We start from the raw sequence: 21,874 nt of genomic DNA on the forward strand, positions 1-21,874 counted from the left end.
TTCTGACTCCACCTTTCGAGCAAATTAGTTGCAAAGACACATAACCCTGTAACTTTACCAGATCTTTTCTTATGCACTTAAGCTATCTCTATTTCTTATCACCTTTTATCCATCGTTCCAAATAAATGTTGTCCTCTATCCCTGAAATATTAGCAATTCACCTGCAACTTACGCCTTGACATCCTTGTTGAAATGTCATCATAAACTAGGAGCATTGAAGCTGAGACTAAATCTTTGGTTTAAAAAAATTAAGTAGAGCCTCTTTTGGTGTGTCTGCCAGCTCATATGCTTATTTAATTCTAATCATTTTGCCGTCATCAAAGGCTTCCTGTGGCAGTTGCTCAACACATGATAGCTAATGTCCAATAAATAGAATCTATCTTGATTTAAAAAAAAATAATGCCTGGATCTAATTTTCAAGCAGTTTAATTATTAATTCATATTTAATCTATAATTATATCTGTAAACCGTTCCATATCTCCTCAAGCAATGTTATATGCAAATATGACGGAGCGTTGCTGAGTTGTCGCACCTCAGCCAAGCATTTCAGACATGGCAAGCCACAGTACTTCCTTCAGTTAACCTATCGATAAAAGGAATCTTTAGACATTCTGCTGCAGTTACTGGTTTATTTCAGGCAGCTGGAGGTTAATGCACATTTTCAAACCCCATCTTGTGCTGAAGGCGATACAGATCATAATCATACTTCATTAGCCAAGTATGTTTTGCAACATACAAGGAATTTGATTTGACATACAGTCATATGAATAAAAAGCAACAAGACACACAAAATACATTTTAACATAAACATGCTTATTTCAAATTTTAAATCCTTGTTTTCTAGGGCCATCTTGATCATGCACGTATAACATTCACGCTTATTAACCATTATTCTTTTGGCATCCATAGTTCTAAATTCAGAGCCCCTGATTTTAATGTTATTGTACTAAAAGTATCCCAATTGAATTTTTATAATTCCACCTTATATAATCAATAGTGGTGCTAATGTACCAAATGGCCTGAGGGTTCAAGTTGGTGAATTAGTCATTATATGAGACATGAATGAAAACAAATTCCTAGTTTGTTGTCTCTTGTTTTCCTTTGAACAAAAATTATAGTTTCAATTGAGTTCATTTTGTACAATACAAGGTACTTTAGTTAAGAGATACGCGGAAACAGGCCCTTCAGCCCACTGAGTCCACTCCGACCAGTGATTCCCGCACACTAACACTATTCTACACACACTAGGGACAATTTATGATTATACCAAGCCAATTAACCGACAAACCTGTACGTCTTTGGAGTGTGGAAGGAAACTGAAGATCTTGGAGAAAGCCCACGCTTGTCACAGGGAGAACATACAAACTCCGTACAGACAGCACCCGTAATCAGGATCGAATCCGGGTCTCTAGCACTGTAAGGCAGTAGCTCTACCATTATGCTACTGTGCTGCTCATATTCATAGCTATGAAAAGTTTTGGTAGCACACCAATGCGGATGATAGATGAGGCTATTTACCAAGGAGCCTTTGTCCACCCATCTGCCAATCAAACCTCCATCACTTGTATCCATCTGTCAATTGCCAGATTTCGACCTGCCCCCAACACATTTACAGCTTTCTCTCCCACTACAATCATCTTAAAAGACATTTTTTATGTGTCACCTCAAAATTGCTACTTGGCTTTATGATATGCAATGTATCTGTTTATGTACCACAATGTTGCCTGCAGTGGTGATATTTTTAATTGTATAATTGTGCAGTTATATGAAAGTTTAACAGCTGTAGAAAACAAACTAGCTGCAGCACTTTTAAAATAGTTTCTTTTTGGCATACTTGTACTAGCAATAGACGGTTTATTTATAAGCCACCACTTTTTAGTTGTTTGTGACCTCAAAATCTGATTTCTGTACTTGGAGGCATTGGTGGCATATTTCAGATTGGAATTAATTTATTATTTCAAGATCCATTACCAGAAATCCTTGCCATAATACTGTCAGTAAAAGTGAACAACGTCTATGGTAGAGTGCAACATTTGCATTCTAGACATTTATTGTTAGAATTAAGTTCTTATTATTAAGCCAATGTCACTGTGAATTCTTCTGTTTGGTCAATCATTTTTTAAAGTTAAAAGAACATATTGCCCAATTCCAGATGCTATAAAAAGCACCAAACACTTGTCTAATTTTGGGTGAGATCTGTTCGCCACAGTAGCACTATAAATGTAAATAAATGGCACTAGAAATAAATGTTACTCCAGCTACGTTATTGATAGTTATATTGGAATGTGAATGTTATCTTGGATATTCCATAATGCAAGGTGTTGATATGGTAGAAAGGTTAATTGAGATAATCTATTGAAGTACTTCCTATTCTGATCCATGTAAGAGTTTGTTTCTCGTAAAGCTGGGAAAGTACAGCCAGTACAGTAAAATATAATCAATGACTTTGTTGAACTACTGCAGTTAGGGTTGAATATCTGGACATTTCCCTTTACATGTACTAGACTTATTTCACAAAATAATAGTCATATACACAAAGGCCCAACTTATTCAAGCCAACCGCAAAGCCTCATCTAAGCTAGTCACATTTGGCCCATATGCCTCTGAACCTTTTTGAGATATTGTGATTTTTTATTCGGTGGGCGATGGGTTGAAGGACCTGTTTCCGGACGGCAAGGTGGCGCAATGGTAGAGTTGCTGTCTTACAGCGCCAGAGACCCGGGTTCGATCCTGACTACTGGTGCTGTCTGTACAGAGTTTGTACGTTCTCCCCGTGACCTGTGGGTTTTCTCCGAGATCTTCGGTTTCCTCCCACATTCCAAAGACGTACAGGTTTGTCAGTTAATTGGCTTTGTATAAGTGTAAATTGTCCCGTGTGTGTGTTAATGTGCGTAGATCAGTGGTCGGTGCGGACTCGGTGGGCCGAAGAGCCTATTTCCGTGCCATATCTCTCAACTAAACAAAACTAAACAAACCCATTCCTTCCCTCCAGAGATGCTGCCTGTCCTGTTTTGTGTCGAAACAAAACTAAATCCAGACCCATAGTTTTCACTTTGCAATCTAGGAGACAAATAAACTTGGTAGGCTCAGTGCTGTATCTTCTGTTTTCCAAAATGTAATTGCTTCCCCCTCCCCTCCTATTGTGATTGTGCCTTTAGATGTTGAGGTTGAGCTTTGGAATTCTTTCTCGAACCTCCTGCCTTAGATTTTTTTTCTCTCCTTGGAACCATCTTATTTGATCAAGCTTTTATTCATATGTAAAATATACCTTGCTTGCCGCCATTTAATTTGATAACGCTCTTGTTACACCTGAAAGAACGTGATTACAAAGTTAAATAAACTTTGTACCTCTGCCCAACTTGGTGCTTGGTCACAGCTAGGACTTGATCACTTATCTAATTGTCTTAGCCCAGCACAATATTAACCCTTGTTTCAATGGACCCCTTTATAACAGATGTGTAAGAAGGAACTGCAGATGCTGGTTTAAACCGAAGATAGGCACAAAAAGCTGGATTAACTCAGCGGGACAGGCAGCTTCTCTGGAGAGAAGGAATGGGTGACGTTTCGGGTTGAGACTCTTCTTCAGACTGAAGCAGACCCTTCTTCAGACCCTTTTATAACAAATTTTGGTTATTGAGGACGGACTTGCCGATGCAACCCCGGCTCGCACCTCCTACCCAGCTCCAGCTTCCGACACCACCCCCCAGCTTGCAAGGTGTAGCTGCGAGCCCTCCTTCACTTGCAGCACGGTCCTGTGGATGCGGCTGTTGCGGCTCTGTTGTCCGCCCTGGGGACAGGACTCTCTTCTGGATTGGTCACTGGGGCACCCTCCCCTCTCACTAGCTGTCACTTCTCTTCTGTCAATCCATTGCTTTGTCCACTTGGCCTCTTCACCTCTGCCTCCTCTTTTTGCCGTTTCTCTGCCCACTCAACCTCTCCCTCACTCCATTAGCGCCGCAACCTCCTTTTCCTGTTGTTTTGGTCATGGCCTTTCTCCCCCCCCCCTTCCAATATCCCCCCCCGTCCACCCATCCACCGCCACCTCTTCCTCCTCCCCTAGAGTCATCGACAAACTCAAACTTGGGAGTGGACAATGCGACAGCCGACAGGAAGAAGGAGTACTTGCTAATAAGGGGATGGAGCCCCACAGTGACCGAGTGTGACCTCGGTGGCAATGGCCTGATGAAAATGCTGCCGGCCAGGGGAAACAACGTGAACAGCAACCACAGCTGACTCAACCAGATCATGCAGCAGCTGATAAAGAAGGGCTCACTGGTTCAATCCAGCGGTATTGGCGGCTAGTTTTGAGGTAAAACGACATAGTGATGGAGTAACTCAGCAGACGGAATCATCTGAAGAAGAGTCTCAACATCACTTCATATCCAGTACTTTGTGTCCTTTTGTGTATTAACCATCATCTGTAGTTCTTTGTCTCAACCACATACAATGATAATATCTTACTCGGTTATAGCGGACTGACACTAACAAACACCATTCCTCCCCTATGGTCTGTTATAACAAAGGTTTATTGTATTTCCATGACAAAAGCAAATGGCTGTAGATGCCAGTATCCTAGAATGAAACCAAAATACTGGAGATTGTCTGATGCCATATCTGAGAGAGAAATGGCGTGAAACATCATTGACTTGAAATGCTATTTCCGTTTCTATCCACACGTATGCTGTTTGACCTACTAAGCATTTACAGCCTTTTCTGTTGAAATAATACAAAATACGACCATTCTGCTTTGTTAAATTTTGTTTTTCTATTCTATAATAGGAGAGGTTTATATTTGTTTGTCCAGTTCAAGAAATATTACTAACAATATAATGACAATATGGTAACAAATCAGCTTTTTGAGACAAGAGCAACTGATTAAAAAGTATTTTTGCCTTTTTAATGGATGAGAAATTTCAATATCTGAAATTCTGTACATAATTTATGGTGGGGGTAGTGGGCAAGAGAAGTACTGGCTTGTAAATATAGATTAGGGTGAATCATGGTTCATTCTTTTGGATGTAAAGATATGCTGGAAGTTGCTTGAGTGGATTTGAATAGTTATAATACTCAAATCTAGGCTGATCTGTAAAATAAAAGAATTATATTGTTGATGTCACCTGAACAATCAGACTGGGTGCTGTGGAGAAGTAGAGGGGAAGACATTTGGTGGTGACTTGAAAAACATGTTTATGCAGTGAATGATTGGTATATAAAATGTGCTACCTATAAATGTGGTGGAGGCAGGATCCAAAGTAGTCCCCAAGAGGGAATTGGATAAATATTTGTCAGGCCATGGAGAAAATGCTGAGGGGTGGAACAACAGAGTTGGCATGGACAATGGGTCGATCGACCTCCAAAGCGCTAACCATTTTATGATCTAAAAATAACGTTTGCATCTTAGAAAGAGTCCAGTCCATGCCAATTTTATTATTCCACATAAGCCTTTACCCTTCATTTAACTTTGGCAACATTTCCCTTTGTTTCTGTTTCTTTCTGCTTCTCAGGATTCCGTCAATTCCCTCAAACGGAGACGAGGAAAAACTTTTTCAGTCAGAGAATTGTAAATCTGTGGAATTCTCTGCCTCGGAAGATAGTGGAGGCCAATTCTCTGGATGCTTTCAAGAGAGAGCTAGATAGAGCTCTTAAAGATAGGGGTTATGGGAAGAAGGCAGGAACGGGATACTGATTGTGAATGATCAGCCATGATCACATTGAATGTTGGTGCTGGCTCGAAGGACAGAATGGCCTACTCCTGCACCTATTCTCTATTGTCTAAATGCGCCAATGGTCTTTATATTCCCTGATTGACTTTGATCTGCTGCACCCCTCTCCTCACTCCTGTTATGTTATTTCTCCACCCATACCATTTTTCTTTTCTACTCCCATCTTGTTCCTTTTCTGCCTCGCATAATCCCCTCCAAACCTTTCAGCTGCTTTCTTTTCTCCTTCCCTTTCTTGATGCTGGTCTCTGACCCTTCACCATTTTTCTTCTGGCCAGTTATTTCCTTTATGACATTTGCACAGAATAGTTTTCATGGGAGATAGGGAGGTAGTTATTCTGGCAATCGTATTGTGTACTTCTTTGTGGCATTCTGATAATGTTAATAAATGAACATTGTGGTACTGGCAAAATTGAAATGTAGAATGTTCTTAATGTTTTATGAGAAGTCCCGAATTGCACATGGCGAAAAGCCTGGAACAGCAGCAACCTTTGCAGAATGCTGGAATGAAGTGTACAGCTGGACCAAATCTTAATTGAGTTCTGGTGTCAGTTAGATCTGCCTCTAAGTAAACAGTTCTTGTAAAGTTTTGGTTGTGATCTTGCAGAAAAATTTACAGGTCATGTCTATCGTGCCAAATTAAGCAACAACTTAAGCTTTCCCTTGTCTTCAAAGTGCTGATGTTTGGCAGATTGCATTCTATTTTTCATCTTTATTCTAGAAATTAGGTCATGTTCTGTTTGTTAGTGAAAGAGAATGTCAGTTTTAGTTTTAAGACAGATTATAAATGTTTAAATTGGCAGTTACATTGAGTATGTAGTAAATGAGTTCAAGCAGTGCAGGATTTTAGTTAGATTTTCTTTTGGTTCCATTTACAGCTTATGTACTAAAGAACTCTTAAATGTTGTAAATTGCTTATCCTTGGTTGTCTGGTTTGGAATTGGGTTTTTTTTGTTGCTGACTACAAAAATAAAATTTCTCTGGCCATGAATGTAACAGATGACTTTGTGTAGGAATCATCATTGCGCATTTCAGTTCTATCTTTTTTTTAAATGGGGGTTCATATTTCTTCTGAAGTAGGGCCCCAATCTGAAGTGTCATCTGTCCATGGTCTCCAGAGATGCTGCCTAACCCACTGAGTTACTCCAGCATTTGTCTGTTGATATTTTCACTAATAGTTTCATATATCCAAATGGAGAAGTGGTACTTACATTATGCATTACTATTATAGTTAGTCTAATGGCAAAATCCAAAGATATCTCATGATTTACAAGAGAAATTACATTCTTTTCGGATATAAATATGTAATCCAGGTTAAAAATTGCTCGGCTTTAGATAGACACAGACTGACGAGGGATAGTCTGCATGGCTTTGTGTGTAGGAAATCGTGACTCTCAAATCTTTTTGTTTGGAGAGGTTACCATGAGGATTGATGAAAACAGGGCAGTGGACATTGTATATATGAATTTGGCAAGATCTGACATGGTAGGCCAGTCTGGAAGGTTATTTTGCATGGAATCCAAGATCAATTGGATTCAAAATTGGAGTAAGGTGTCTAAGGGTAGTTGTGGAGGGTTGCTTTTCTGATTGGAGGCCTGTGACTGGTGGAGTGTGGCAGGGGGTTGGTGCTGGGTCCCCTGCTGTTTGTCTATGCATTAATTATGTGGATGACATTGTTAAATTTGCACATGATACCAAAATTGGTGATTATAGCAGACAGAAGGATATCTGAGTTTACAACAAGATCTCAATTAGTTGGGATGGTGGGCCAAAGAATGACAAATGGAATTTAACTCTGGGAGGTGTGGCACTTTGGTATGTCATACCAGGGCGGAACTTGCACAGTAAATGATAGAGCCCTACATTGTGTAACAGACAGAGAACAGGGAGTACAGGTGCATGATTCCTTAAAAATGACAAAACAGATGGGCAGTGTGATGAAAAAGGCATTTGGCATGCTTGCTGTTATTGGGAAGGGTAATGAATACAAATGTTGGCACATAATGATGCAGCTGTATAAGACATTGGTGAGACCATGCTTGGTCAAGCTTGGTGTGTGATTCTAGTCGCCTAGCTATAACCATATAATAACCATAAACAACTACAGCACGGAAACAGGCCCGTTCGGCCCTACCAGTCCACGCCGACCACTCTCTCTGACCTAGTCTCATCTACCTGCTCTCAGACCATAACCCTCCAATCCCCTCTCATCCATATACCTATCCAATTTACTCTTAAATAATAAAAGCGAGCCTGCCTCCACCACTTCCACCGGAAGCCCATTCCATACAGCCACCACCCTCTGAGTAAAGAAATTACCCCTCATGTTACCCCTAAACTTTTGTCCCTCAATTCTAAAGTTATGTCCCCTTGTTGGAATCTTCCCCACTCTCAAGGGGAAAAGCCTACCCACGTCAACTCTGTCCGTCCCTCTTAAAATTTAAAAAACCTCTATCAAGTCCCCCCTCAACCTTCTACGCTCCAAAGAATAAAGACCCAACCTGTTCAACCTCTCTCCGTAGCTTAAGTGCTGAAACCCAGGCAACATTCTTGTAAATCTCCTCTGTACCCTCTCCATTTTGTCGACATCCTTCCTATAATTTGGCGACCAGAACTGCACACCATACTCCAGATTCGGCCTCACCAATGCCCTGTACAATTTTAACATTACATCCCAACTTCTATGCTCGATGCTCTGATTTATAAAGGCAAGCATACCAAACGCCTTCTTCACCACCCTATCCACATGAGATTCCACCTTCATGGAACAATGCACAGTTATTCCCAGATCCCTCTGTTCCACTGCATTCCTCAATTCCCTACCATTTACCCTGTACGTCCTATTTTGATTTGTCCTACCAAAATGCAGCACCTCACACTTATCAGCATTAAACTCCATCTGCCATCTTTCAGCCCACCCTTCCAAAAGGCCCAAGTCTCTGTAGACTTTGAAACTCTACTTCATTATTAACTACACCACCTATCTTAGTATCATCTGCATATTTACTAATCCAATTTGCCACACCATCATCCAGATCATTAATGTAAATGACAAACAACAGTGGACCCAACACAGATCCTTGGGGTACTCCACTAGACACTGGCCTCCAACCTGACATACAGTTGTCAACCATTACCCTCTGGTACCTCCCATTCATCCATTGTTGAATCCATCTTGCAACCTCACTATTAATACCCAACGATTTAACCTTCTTAATCAACCTACCATGTGGAACCTTGTCAAATGCCTTACTAAAGTCCATTTAGACAAATGGGAAGACTCCTGGCCCTATAAGAAAATAACTGCAGATGCTGGTACAAATCGATTTATTCACAAAATGCTGGAGTAACTCAGCAGGTCAGGCAGCATCTCGGGAGAGAAGGAATGGGTGACGTTTCGGGTCGAGACCCTTCTTCAGACTGACCCTGGCCCTGATGGCTTAAATAATGAATTTTATAAAAAATTCAGTGATTTGATCTCTCCACGTTTGCAAACTGTATATAGTCACGCCTTTAAACAACAGAGATTACCACAAACTCTGACTGAATCAACAATAATCCTCATTCCTAAAAAAGATAAGGATTCTGAAGACCCTGGTTCGTATAGGGCGATAGCTCTTTTAAATACTGATCAGAAGATATTAGCGAAAATCTTAGCTCAGAGATTAAGTCTAGTTATAGATAAATTGATACACCCCGATCAATCAGGCTTTATAGCCAAACGATATTCATTTTTCAACTTGAGACGCTTGTTCAATATAATTTATTCAAATAGACTATTAAATGAAGATTTATCAATCATCTCGCTAGATGCTGAAAAAGCATTTGATCAAGTAGAATGGCCCTATCTTTTCTCAGTGATGGAAAAATTTCAATTAGGTGAAAAATTTTGTTCATTGGTGAAACTTTTACATCCCCAACAGCTAGAATATTAACTAATCAAATGCTGTCATCTAAATTTCATTTATCTAGGGGTTGTAGACAAGGATGTCCACTATCACCGCTTCTATTTGCCCTTATTATAGAACCACTTGCTGAGAGTATTAGATCAAATTCAGATATTCATGGCTATAACACTAAACATACAACCAATAAAATTTCTTTATATGCGGATGATGTATTAATATATATTACAAAGCCAGAAATTAGCATTCCGAATTTATTAAATCTCATAACTCAATTTGGTTCATTTTCAGGTTATAGAATTAACTGGTACAAAAGTGAAATTATGCCAATAATGGAGCATAATCCGGCCATACTTCAACAATTTCCTTTTAAAATCGCCTATGAAAAGTTTAAATATCTTGGAATTTACGTGACTAGGAAATATACTTTATTTAAATTAAATTTTCCTCCTTTACTCACTAAATTACACAGAAATATCCAATTTTGGAAAACACTTCCTATATCATTAGTTGGTCGTAGTAATGTTATAAAGATGATCTTTCTTCCACAGCTACTATACTTATTTCAAGCAATTCCAATCTATCTTCCAAAAAAGTTTTTTTTTAAAATTGATTCAATTGTTACTAATTTTATTTGGGACTACAAGACTCATAGAATAAATAAAAGACATCTATGTAAGTCTAAAATTAATGGAGGAATTGCTTTACCTAACTTTTTATTTTATTATTGGGCGGTTAATATTAAAAATATAACCTCCTGGTTGGATGATTCTGATCAACAACCGGATTGGTTAAAGATGGAGAAAGAGGATTGTTTACCATTCGATATTGGTGCAATCCTCTTAGCTCCAATAAATTTAAATTAAAAAACATATGGAGGTAATCCCATTATACACAGTGTTATCCGTACCTGGAAACAATTAAAGCTTACGTTAAAATTGAGTAAATTATCTGTTTTCCTTCCTATTGCGAATAATCCTTCTTTTAAACCGTCTGTCTTAGATAGAGGCTTTGCTCAATGGAAAAGTTATGGAATTAAAAGGGTGGGAGATCTTTATCATAAGGGAACTTTTCTTTCTTTTCAGGATTTACAGCAGAAGTACGGATTACATGTTAATAATTATTTTAGATATTTACAACTTAGAGATTATGTAAAATCACACATGCAAGAATATAAGTTTAGAGGTCCAGAAACACTTGATGTATGCCTGAATCGACATTATAATTCAAATAAATTAATATCCTTTATTTATAATACTCTCCTTGACACTGACATTCCGTCATCAGAATCTTATAGACGAGCATGGGAGGACGAATTGAATCAATTTATAATGCAAGATATATGGGATGAAAGTTTACAACATATACATCAATGTTCATTGAATACTAGACATTCCTTAATACAATTTAAAATAATACATAGATTACATTATTCGAAGACGAAATTAAATAGGATTTTTCCTAGTATCTCCTATTTGTGATAAATGTCAATTTCAAGAAGCTAATTTAACTCATATTTTCGTAACTTGTATAAAAATGCAAAAATTCTGGTTGGAGATTTTTAAAATAGTTTCTAAAGTTATTAATAAAAAATTAGATATGGATCCAAAATTAATTATATTAGGATTATCAGAACATACTACAAATTTTACAGCAAGTCAGGTACATTTTCTTGATTACAGTCTAATAACTGCGAAAAAATTAATACTTAAATTTTGGAAAAAACCAATAACCCCCACAATTAAAATGTGGACTACGGAAATGACAGAGACCCTGCATTTGGAAAAAATAAGGTTTGTCTTAATCGACAAACCTGAGTTATTTTTAAAAATATGGTCTCCATTTATTGAATTTTTAGAAAAGTAAATGATTATATATATTGTCCCTAAGTATCTTTTCCATTAATTTTCCCACCACAGACGTCAAACTAACAGGTCTATAATTGCTAGGTTTACTTTTAGAACCTTTTTTAAACAAAGGCACAACATGCGCAATGCGCCAATCTTCCGGCACCATCCCCGTTTCTAATGACGTTTGAAATATTTCCGTCATAGCCCCTGCTATTTCTGCACTAACTTCCCTCAATGTCCTAGGGAATATCCTATCAGGACCTGGAGACTTATCCACTTTTATATTTTTCAAAAGTGTCCGTACCTCCTCTTCTTTAATCCTCATAATTTCCATCACTACTCTACTTGTTTCGCTTACCTCACATAATTCAATATCCTTCTCCTCGGTGAATACCGAAGAAAATAAATTGTTTAATATCTCCCCCATTTCTTCCGGCTCAGCACATAGCTGTCCACTCTGACTCTCTAATGGACCAATTTTATCCCTCGCTATCCTTTTGCTATTGACATATCTGTAGAACCCCTTGGGGTTTACTTTTACATTACTTGCCAAAGCAACCTCATATCTTTTTTTCGCTTTTCTAATTTCCTTCTTAAGATTCCTTTTACATTCTTTATATTCCTCAAGAACCTCATTTACTCCCTGCCGCTTATATTTATTGTATACCACGGCTCTTTCAAATTATTATTCTTTCCTTTCCACCGAACAGGGACATAAAGACTCTGTACTCTCAAAATTTCACCTTTAAATATCCTCCATTTCTCTATTATATCCTTTTCATAAAACAAAATGTCCCATTTCACTCCTTTTAAATCCTTTCTCATCTCCTCAAAATTAGCCTTTCTCCAATCCAAAATCTCAACCCTTGGTCCAGATTTGACCTTCTCCATAATTATATTGAAACTAATGGCATTGTGATCACTAGACCCAAAGTGCTCCTCAACACATACCTCCGTCACCTGACCCGTCTCATTTCCCAACAGGAGGTCCAACACTGCCCCTTCTCTGGTAGGTACCTCTACGTATTGCTGCAAAAAACTATCCTGCACACATTTTACAAACTCCAAACCATCCAGCCCTTTAACAGAATGTGATTCCCAGTCTATGTACGGAAAATTGAAATCACCCACAATCACTACTCTGTGCTTACTACTAATATCTGCTATCTCCTTACATATTTGCTCTTCCAATTCTCGTTCCCTATTTGGCGGTCTATAATACACCCCTATAAGTGTTGCTAAACCTTTCTCATTTCTGAGTTCCACCCTTCCTATAGGAAGGATGTTATTAAGTTGGGAAGAATGAATAAGAGATTCAGCAGGATGTTACCTGGGATTGCGAGGTTAGATTAGAGGGAGGTTAGATAGGGTGGAAATGTTTCCTTTGAGCGTAGGAGGATGAGAGGTGACCTTATTAAACTAGAAGATCATGAGGGGCATGGGTATAGTGAACAACCTCAATCTTTTTCTCAGAGTCGATGATTCTAAAACTAGAGGGCATAGGCTTAAGAAGAACACTCAGTCGTTTTCACTCAGTCTCACTATGCATAGACACGAACACGACTGTCCGCTAAGGCCTGCTGGAGTTCCTCATTGCAAATCATAACTGTGCTTTCTATACACTAACCTTTTTGTCCTTGGCCTCCTCCATTGCAAAAGTGAGGCCACACACAAACTGCAAGAACATCACCTTGTATTCTGCTTGGGTAGTCTGCAACCCAAGGGTATGAACATTAAATTCTCAAATTTTGAATAATACCTCCCCATCTCCCCTTTTTCCTCCTCTCATCCTGGTGCACCACATTTCTCCCTTCACCCACCACCCTGGTCACCCTGCTTCTTTCCCCTCCTTTATATACTGATCACCCACCCCCGAGGGCCATATTTCTGTTTTCTCTCCTGCTATGTACCCTTCCTTGCATATCCCTCCATCTGGCTTAACATCTCACTTCTCCTCTTCTGTTCCTTATCTAATGCCATTTTGTTTCCTCTTCATCGCTAGTCTTTGTCCCCACCCATTTACTCCACCCATCTACTAATCACACCCCCTCTTTCCTATATCCACCTATCATTTGCCAAGCTTTGCTCCACACCCACTTGTTTATTTCGCCCAGTTTTTGCCCCTTCTACTCCATTGGTCTGAAGAAGAGTCTCAACCCGAAATGTTTGTCCATTCCCTCACAGATGCTCCCTGATCTGAGTTACACCAGCACTTTTTACATTGAAAATCAGGTGTCCTCGTTGCGAGCATAGATCTTAATGGTCATGTGCCACAAGTCTAGCCACTACTCTGTGGCTGTTAGAAACTGAAAAACAAACGACAGAAATGCTCTACTGATAAGATACATGGTTTAATGTATGTTAAAATGTTACCAATATTGCCAAACCTTGGCTTTGCTCTTTGATATGTGTGATGTTTTCCTACTAAAATGGAATGTTCACTGTGATAGGCAAAACAGAAATGTTATGTCTGCGTTGCTAGGAGTCTCCGTTTGGATTCTGAAGCTTAATAATTTTTCCCAGACATGTAGGTGATTCGAAATCACTACATGAATAAATAGATAGTACTAGATAATTTTCCTATGTGAAATCCATGTGGCCATCAATAAATCATTTGCTGGCAATAAACTGAAATGCTGATGACACACTGAATTTGTGAAATGTGAAATCTGGCACAGGTTAGATTCAAAATTGTCCTTGGGAGTGGTAATATGTTTTAATTTACTATGACCTTTCCCTATAGTTCTTGAGTTTGAGTTTAGTTTATTGCCAAATGTACCGAGGTACAGTGAAAAACCTTTGTTGCATGCTAACCATGTCTTTCTTGAGCATGTCTTCCGCTGCAAGTTTTCAGATTTAGTTCAAACAAGATTTTGAGCGAGGGATGTGTTTTGTTAAACCTTGCCAAGAAGAGAAAAACTAGTGATGATGAACTTGCATTCTATCGAACTTTCCATCAAACTGAACATAAAATGCATACTAAAATTCAAAATTTGTAGTTGCAATTGGAATTTGTAGTCACAAAACCGCCTTCAGATATTCAACCTCCTTTCAACTTAATCAACTTAAATTTAAATTTATGAAATTCTCACTTTGAATAAAGTTGAATAGACCAAGGCAAGGATAAAATAATTAGACCACGAAGGTTCATTGCTTGTATTCATTTCATTAGTTTTCAGCTTTCAACACATTTCAAACTAAATTAATTTAGCAAACTTTCCAACATCTTGCATTGTACTTTAATTATTCAGATTTTTCAGGTAATCTGTATAACATTTAAGTCAATGTCAGACGGAGAGACAAGTGAAATATTATTAATTTTAGCCCACTGCAATAAAGAATTGGCTGATGATGGTGAAATAAATTCCCCTCAAGTTGCAAGCACCTTTGCTCCATAAAAATTATGTGAACCAAAGTTAGCTGTGCGGTATCATAAATGATATTAACTTCTGTGTGGAAGAAATTTGTCTCACAGCATGCATTGGATTTGTATTTAAAGGCTGGCCAGTTAACTTGCAGTGATTCAGTATGCAGAAGTGTGCTTTCTCTTCAAGGAACTTCTGTTCAAATTTTAAACATTTCTTTGGTGCATCCTTCCCCTAATCTAGCTGCGTGGAATATTGGTTTTAGTCAATATTCCCAACTATGGGACTCTGAGGAAGGTAGCAAATTTAATTACATTGGTTCAATAGGAAAAAGCAAAACGAGGGTACAGACTTTCATTATTTTTACATGATTTGTGCTTTGAATTACGAGTCACTTTCGGTCACATTAGTTATGAAAAGCAAGTGAACAAATTCTAAAGTGCATGTGTAAATTGTTGTATTTGTGAATCATTTGATTTGTATCAATGATTTTGTTTTGTTTAAATACAGAATAAATAATGTAGTTATATTTGAAGTCTAACTGTTTATCTCTTTTTTTTGTTTCATGCTCTGCGGGGGATGATGCTGGTTATTATACTGCATCTTATTTTAAATCTTCACGATGCCATTTGGATACTTCATTACTATCTGAAACTCTGGATTAACAACAGCGGTAAGTATCTGAAACCAAGTTATTTTGCCCAACAGTATGTGGAATTGTTTGGCTTCCTTGCCACTTTGTGAGTAAAATTAGGAAGTTTGCTGGAAATATAAACTCAATTTAAGATTTGGCTCTCCTACTCTTGAGAAGGTGGTTGGTGTCAATGAAATATTAAACTATTCTGCTGCAGAAACTAATTGCTATTATTATGTTACAGCAACAAAAGAATCTTGAAGGATATGTGGGGTTTGCCAACCTTCCCAATCAAGTGTACAGAAAGTCTGTGAAGAGAGGATTTGAATTCACATTGATGGTTGTGGGTAAGTGATTCAGAATGTATTGAATTTGGCAACATGTTTTTGTCATTTGATTAATGGAGACCTTGTTGAGAAACTGGTGAAAGAGATGGTATTAGCAATGAGTGGCTTTGTGCAGGCTGTAATTTTGAACTGTAAACACTAGAATGTCTTAAGCTTATTTCCTCAACAAATGAATTTATCTGCTGTTAGTTCAGATTACCTAAGACTAAGGGGAAAGGTCAGTTATTCATGTGTGGTTGTCAACCTAGAGCAGGTTCATGCTTGAGCCCTCTAAAGTAAAGTAGGCTTATCCTGTTAATTGAATAGTGTCCACTGGAGCTACATTTTGTGGTAGAAGGAGAAAAGGGGAAGAAAACTGAGGGAGAAGTTATGATATGTATATATATATAATGAAGCAAGGTAGTCTTCCAAGCAAATTTGGAAAAAATTGCATGTAAAGCCAGAGTATGTATTTTAAATTTGGCACAAACATTTAGTTTTAGGATCTATAATGGAAACCATTGAAATTCGATCATTCCTAGTGAAAAATTGTTAGATATTTGTGATGACTCTGCGAAAAGAAAATAGATAAACCTATCGGAATGGATGATAGGATCATGATAAGAGACATGATTAAAGACAACTTCATATTGCCAGTTGTTTTCGTGCATTTTCTTTTCGTGCATATTTTCCAACAGGCGTAGACCTAACTTTCTCTTGCCAACAGTATTTTGATGAGCTTCATGGTATGGTTTCCATTTAGCCACTTCAAAAGATAAAAATCATCTTTAATTTACTGTTCTCCCTTATTGGCTCAATAGTTTTTTTTGCATAATTTCCACTAATAAAGTGTCCAGCTTCTAGAGGAAGTGAAAAAGTACAGAAACACATTGAAAGGGACTATAAAAGTTAAAAAAAAAAAAAATGCTGGGGACATGTAGTTCTGATGAAGAATCTTGAACCTGAAACTTGAGCTCTGTACAGACTTTATTGGACCTGCTGAGTGTTTCTAGCATCAGTTTTGTTAGATTTCCTGCATCTGTAGTGTGTGGATTTTCTGTGAACAATGGTTTACATGGAGCACAAACAGTGACAGAGATCAGTTGGGTGGCAGGAGGCCTGTTTTGTGCTATATTATTTTGGGTATATAACTTTGGGTATTATTGGACCATAAAGAACATCAGAGGTTGAAATTGATTTTGTGGGCTATTGACAGTACTTTGAAAGTTAAGTGGAGCAGATAACCAGAGTGGTGCACTATCTGAAGAAGGGGGAATTAGGCAGGCTGGCCTCATTATTGTTATATAAATGGTGTCCTGTTTGACATGTTTATCTTAATCTTTGAGATGGGACAACTAATTTATTGTGTGGAAACTTGAGACACGGCAAACTAATTTGGTGGTTGGTATATTCATGTAAACATAATGTATATGGTGGTTGCTAAGTTATTGATAATTGCCTGGAGTAACAGCATGAGTGGAATCATAATACTTACGATGGCAATGTATTTGTTTATTGTCGCCTATGCCAAGATATAGTGAAAAACTTAGTTTGTCTGCTATCCAGGCAAATTATACCATACATGAGTATATCAGATAGTGCAAAAGAGAAAATAAAGTGCAGACTGAAAACAGATTATATTTGATTAGATTATTTTGGGTGTTTGTACGTGTATATACATATCAAAATAGATCATCAGCAATTGCAATTTATAGTTTGAATATGCTCTTTCTCCTGAGAATAGTCAGAATGTGGAACTTTTGACAATAATTGATGTGAATAACCATTTAACAATGTGCCTTTTTCTTGAGATTGGTATTTAATATCCATCTGTAACTTCTTTTAGAGGTGGTGTGAAAATCTGACTTGGATCACTGCAGTTTGTGTAGGAAGGCTTTTAAGGCGGATATTACAATTGTTACCCAGTAACAAGGGACAGTGCATTTCCAACTCTGAATGATTTGAGGCAGTCATATTTCTAAATTTACTCTTTGTCCGTGTCAGTAATGGTTCCAATTGCTATTGAAGAAACCTTGCTGAACAATTGTGGCCCATCTTCTACATGGCATGGTATGCTGAAAAATATGTAGGCAATAATTGCTTAAGGTTGCAGATGGGATTGCCAATCAAGAAGGGAAGTTCTGCCATGTTGTTGGAGGTATATTGATCCAGACAGAGAGCATTCTATCATACTCTGTGGGGGTTCATAACAGATTGTGGAAATGTTTAGAAGTTGATGATGAATCTCGCACCACAGGATACTCAACTTAGGATCTGCTCTTAAAACCATATTATTTATAACTGGCTCTTGTCTATGTCTTTCTTGAATGTTCATCTGAAGGAATTCTGCAGTAGCATTAGCAATGAATGTCTTTGATAGATGGTTTGACATTTGTTGGAAAATGGTCATTGATTGGGACTTGTGAAACATGACTGTTACGTAACATCTGTCATCCTGTGCCTAGATGTTGCCCAGGATTTGCCATGCAGGCATGCTCTCCATTTTCTGAGATGTTGCAAATGGAATTAAATGTTATGCAAAAAGAAAGTACTTAGCCCATGGCCTCAGTGCCATCTCCCAGCGAACCAATCCCAATATATAATTTGTATGATGTAAAATTTAAGCCAAAATTGTCTGATATAGTATTTGGGACAACTGCATGATGGTGTAGCTAAAATTCAACATGGAAACTAAGCAACGCTTTTATCAATGCTAATGTGAATAGACCTACGCAAAATGATTTTAGTTTAACATTCCATTTAGCTCAACTGATATTTTTGCTAATCATTGGGGAAGAGTGAGAAATTGCATTTTAAAAACGTTGCTTGAAAAATATTATGGTACACAAGGTTCTCGTTTATTTCTGGCCTCAGTGCTCCGCCTTTGCTCCCTCTCCCCCTAGTTGCAACAGAGACAGAGTCCCTCTAGTCCTTACCTTCCAACCCATCAGCCGTTGCATACAACACATAATCCTCTGAAATTTCTGCCACCTACAACGGGATCCCACCATTACCCACATTTTCCGATCTCTACCCCATTCCGCCTTCTGAGAGACCATTCCCTCCACAACTCCCTGATTAACTCATCCTTTCCCACCCAAACCACCCCCTCCCCAGGTGCCTTTCCCTGCAACCGCAGATGATGCAACACCTGTCGCTATACCTCCTCCCTCGTCTCTGTCCAGGTTAGTCCTCGACAGTCCTTTCAGGTTAGGCAGAGGTTCACTTGCACCTTCTCCAACCTCATCTACTGTATCCGTTGTTCAAGATGTGAAATCTTGTACATCGGCAAGATCAAACACAGACTGGGCGATCGTTTCGCAGAACACCTTCACTCAGCCCACGTGAACCAACCTGATCTCCCGGTAGACACAAAATGCTGGAATAACTCAGCGGGTCAGGCAGCATCTCTGGAGAGAAAGAATGGGTGACTTTTAGGGTCGAGACCTTTTTTCAGACTGAAATCAGGGGAGGGGGCGGGACAAAGATAGAATGTAGTCGGAGACAGGAACTACGATTCTACGCTCTGTGATTCCTCCTGCCCTCTGACTCTACGTTCCTGTCTCCGACTACATTCTATCTTTGTCCCTCCCCTGACATCAATCTGAAGAAGGGTCTTTTCGTTGTTTATCTTCTAGTAGTTCAGGATTGCTCTTTAGTTGTTGGTAGGATGGTTCAGTTGCTTGATAACAGCTGGAAAGAAACTGTTCATGAATCTGGAGGTGTGTTATTTTCACACTTCTATAACTTTAGTCAGATGGGAGAGGGGAGAAGAGAGAGTGGCCGGGGTGTGACTCGTCCTTGATTGTGCTGGTGGCTTTGCCAAGGCAGTGTGAGGTGTAAATGGGGTCAGTAGAAGGGAGGTTGGATGTGTGATGGTCTGGGCTGCGTCCACAATTCCCTGCAATTTCTTGTGGTCTTGGATGGAGCTGTCCCCAAACTATGCTGTGATACATACCAATGAAATGCTTTATATGGTGCATCTGTAGAGGTTGGTGAGAGTTGTTGAGGACATGCCGAACATCCTAAGCCTTCTAAGGAAGTAGAGGTGTTAGTGTGCTCATCCCAGTGTGTGATGGAAGTAGATGCAGATATTTATAAAATCTAAAAAGAGCAGCACAGTGGCGCAGTGGTAGAGTTGCTGCCTTATAGCACCAGAGACCCGGGTTCGATCTTGACCTCGGGTGCTGGCTGTACGGAGTTTGTACATTCTCCCTGTGACCGCGTGGGTTTTCTCCGAGTGCTCCTGTTTCCTCCTACACACAAAGACCTACAGGTTTGTAGGTTAATTGCATTTGGTAAAAATCGTAAATTGTCTCCAGTGTGTAGGATAGTGCTAGTGTACTGGGTGATCACTGGTCGGCATGGACCCCGGTGGGTGGAAGGGCCTGTTTCCACGCTGTATCTCTAAAGTCTGAAAGTAAAGTCTAATTGAATGTTGGATTTTTCTCAGTCCAGGATACGAAAGCCATGATAGATGTGCTGCTGTAAGTTACGAAAGAATGAGGCAATGTATGAGACCCCAGCAGAGAGTGAGGGACAACCTTGAAGCGATTCTGATTTAGACTTGAGCTGTTAAAGTAAAACTATTGAGATTTGATAAATTGAATAAAGGAAGTGGTTGTGTAGGGGATATGAGAGCAGGCTGGGAAAGTATGTGGTCTGAGTGAATAGCAGTTACAGTGGGTGTTGTTTGTGAACATCAGCAGGGTATTTGATGCACTTGCAGAGAAGGTCAAAGGAAGGATCCGGGAATGCTGTAGCATTTTTGTTCTTGTTGGTCCATTCACTTTATTTGCCCAAAATTCTAGGTGTGCTGAGCCCAACTGTAAATTAGGTCTCGAAGCAAGAACTGCAGATGCTGGTTTACATAAAAGTCCTGGAGTTACTGAGTGGTTCTGGAAAACATGCATAGGTGACATTTCAGGTCGGGACCTTTCTTCAGACTGATAGTGAGCCTGTAAATTCGTTTTAATCATGAACTGAAATCTTTTTATTATTGTTCATTTCGCCAAGCACTTTACTGGCCTCTAAGGCTCAGCTGCGCATCCTATAACTAAAAGAAAATGTAACTTGGGTTTGAATAGGTTGTCAAAATCTAGTCATTACCACTGGACATGCAAAACTTACTGAGCCATGTGAAATTGATTTGAATAGTTTGGTACAAAGGAAAACTTGCCATACCATACCCATGTGTGCGGCTGAGACTTCAATCCCACACAGTTTGATTTTCAGATGTCCTCAGGATAGCCAAACATATTCACTCAACACTGCCTTAAAGCAGCCAACCACATTCCAGATGTAATATTTTAAAGGATGAATGAAAGAGTCAGAAAAATGATACTTTTTTTCCTTTATATAGATTAAATCAAAATTTCATGATTTGTAAACATTTAGGCAAGATCCACTGCTTAAGAGTGGACTTTGCCTAAAGTGGAGTTGATCCTTGGCAGGACAGTGGTGCAGCGGTAGAGTTGCTGTTTACAGTGTCAGAGACCCGGGTTCGATCCTGACTATGGGTGCTGACTACGGAGTTTGTACATTCTCCCTGTGACTATGAGTTTTCTCCTGGTGCTCTGGTTTCCGCCCACATTCCAAAGACATGCAGGTTTGTAGGTTAATTGACTTCTGTAAATTATCCCTCGTGTATAGGATAGAGCTAATATATGTGATTGTGGTCGGCGTGTACTCGTCAGGCTGAAGGGCGTGTTACCACACAGTATCTCTAAACTAAAGAGATATGGAGGTGTAGGAAAGAACTACAGATGCTGGTTTAAATCGAAGATCGACACAAAATGCTGGAGTAACTCAGCGGGACAGGCAGCATCTCTAGAGAGAAGGAATGGGTGATGTTTTGGGTCGAGACCCTTCATCCCATTCCTCCTCTCCAAAGATGCTGCCTGTCCTGCTGAGTTACTCCAGCATTTTGTGCCTACCTAAAGAGATATGGACATGTATAGGCTGAGACAATAGACAATAGGTGCAGGAGGAGGCCATTCGGCCCTTCGAGCCAGCACCGCCATTCAATATGATCATGGCTGATCATTCTCAATCAGTACCCCGTTCCTGCCTTC

General features: G+C 39.1%; 1 protein-coding gene across 2 annotated transcripts in view; it reads left to right on the forward strand.

Annotated features, from left to right (window-relative positions):
• Positions 1-15,709: 15,709 nt before the first annotated feature.
• Positions 15,710-21,874, forward strand: part of LOC144592717 (septin-7) — a 101,917-nt gene continuing 95,752 nt past the window's right edge. For both annotated transcript variants that reach the window (XM_078397615.1, XM_078397616.1), the window contains exon 1: positions 15,710-15,821. In XM_078397615.1, coding sequence (XP_078253741.1) covers positions 15,710-15,821 — 112 coding nt within the window. The remainder of the gene's footprint in view (positions 15,822-21,874) is intronic.

This window comes from Rhinoraja longicauda, chromosome 4 (genome assembly GCF_053455715.1).
Source record: "Rhinoraja longicauda isolate Sanriku21f chromosome 4, sRhiLon1.1, whole genome shotgun sequence".
Classification (NCBI taxonomy): Eukaryota; Metazoa; Chordata; class Chondrichthyes; order Rajiformes; family Arhynchobatidae; genus Rhinoraja; species Rhinoraja longicauda.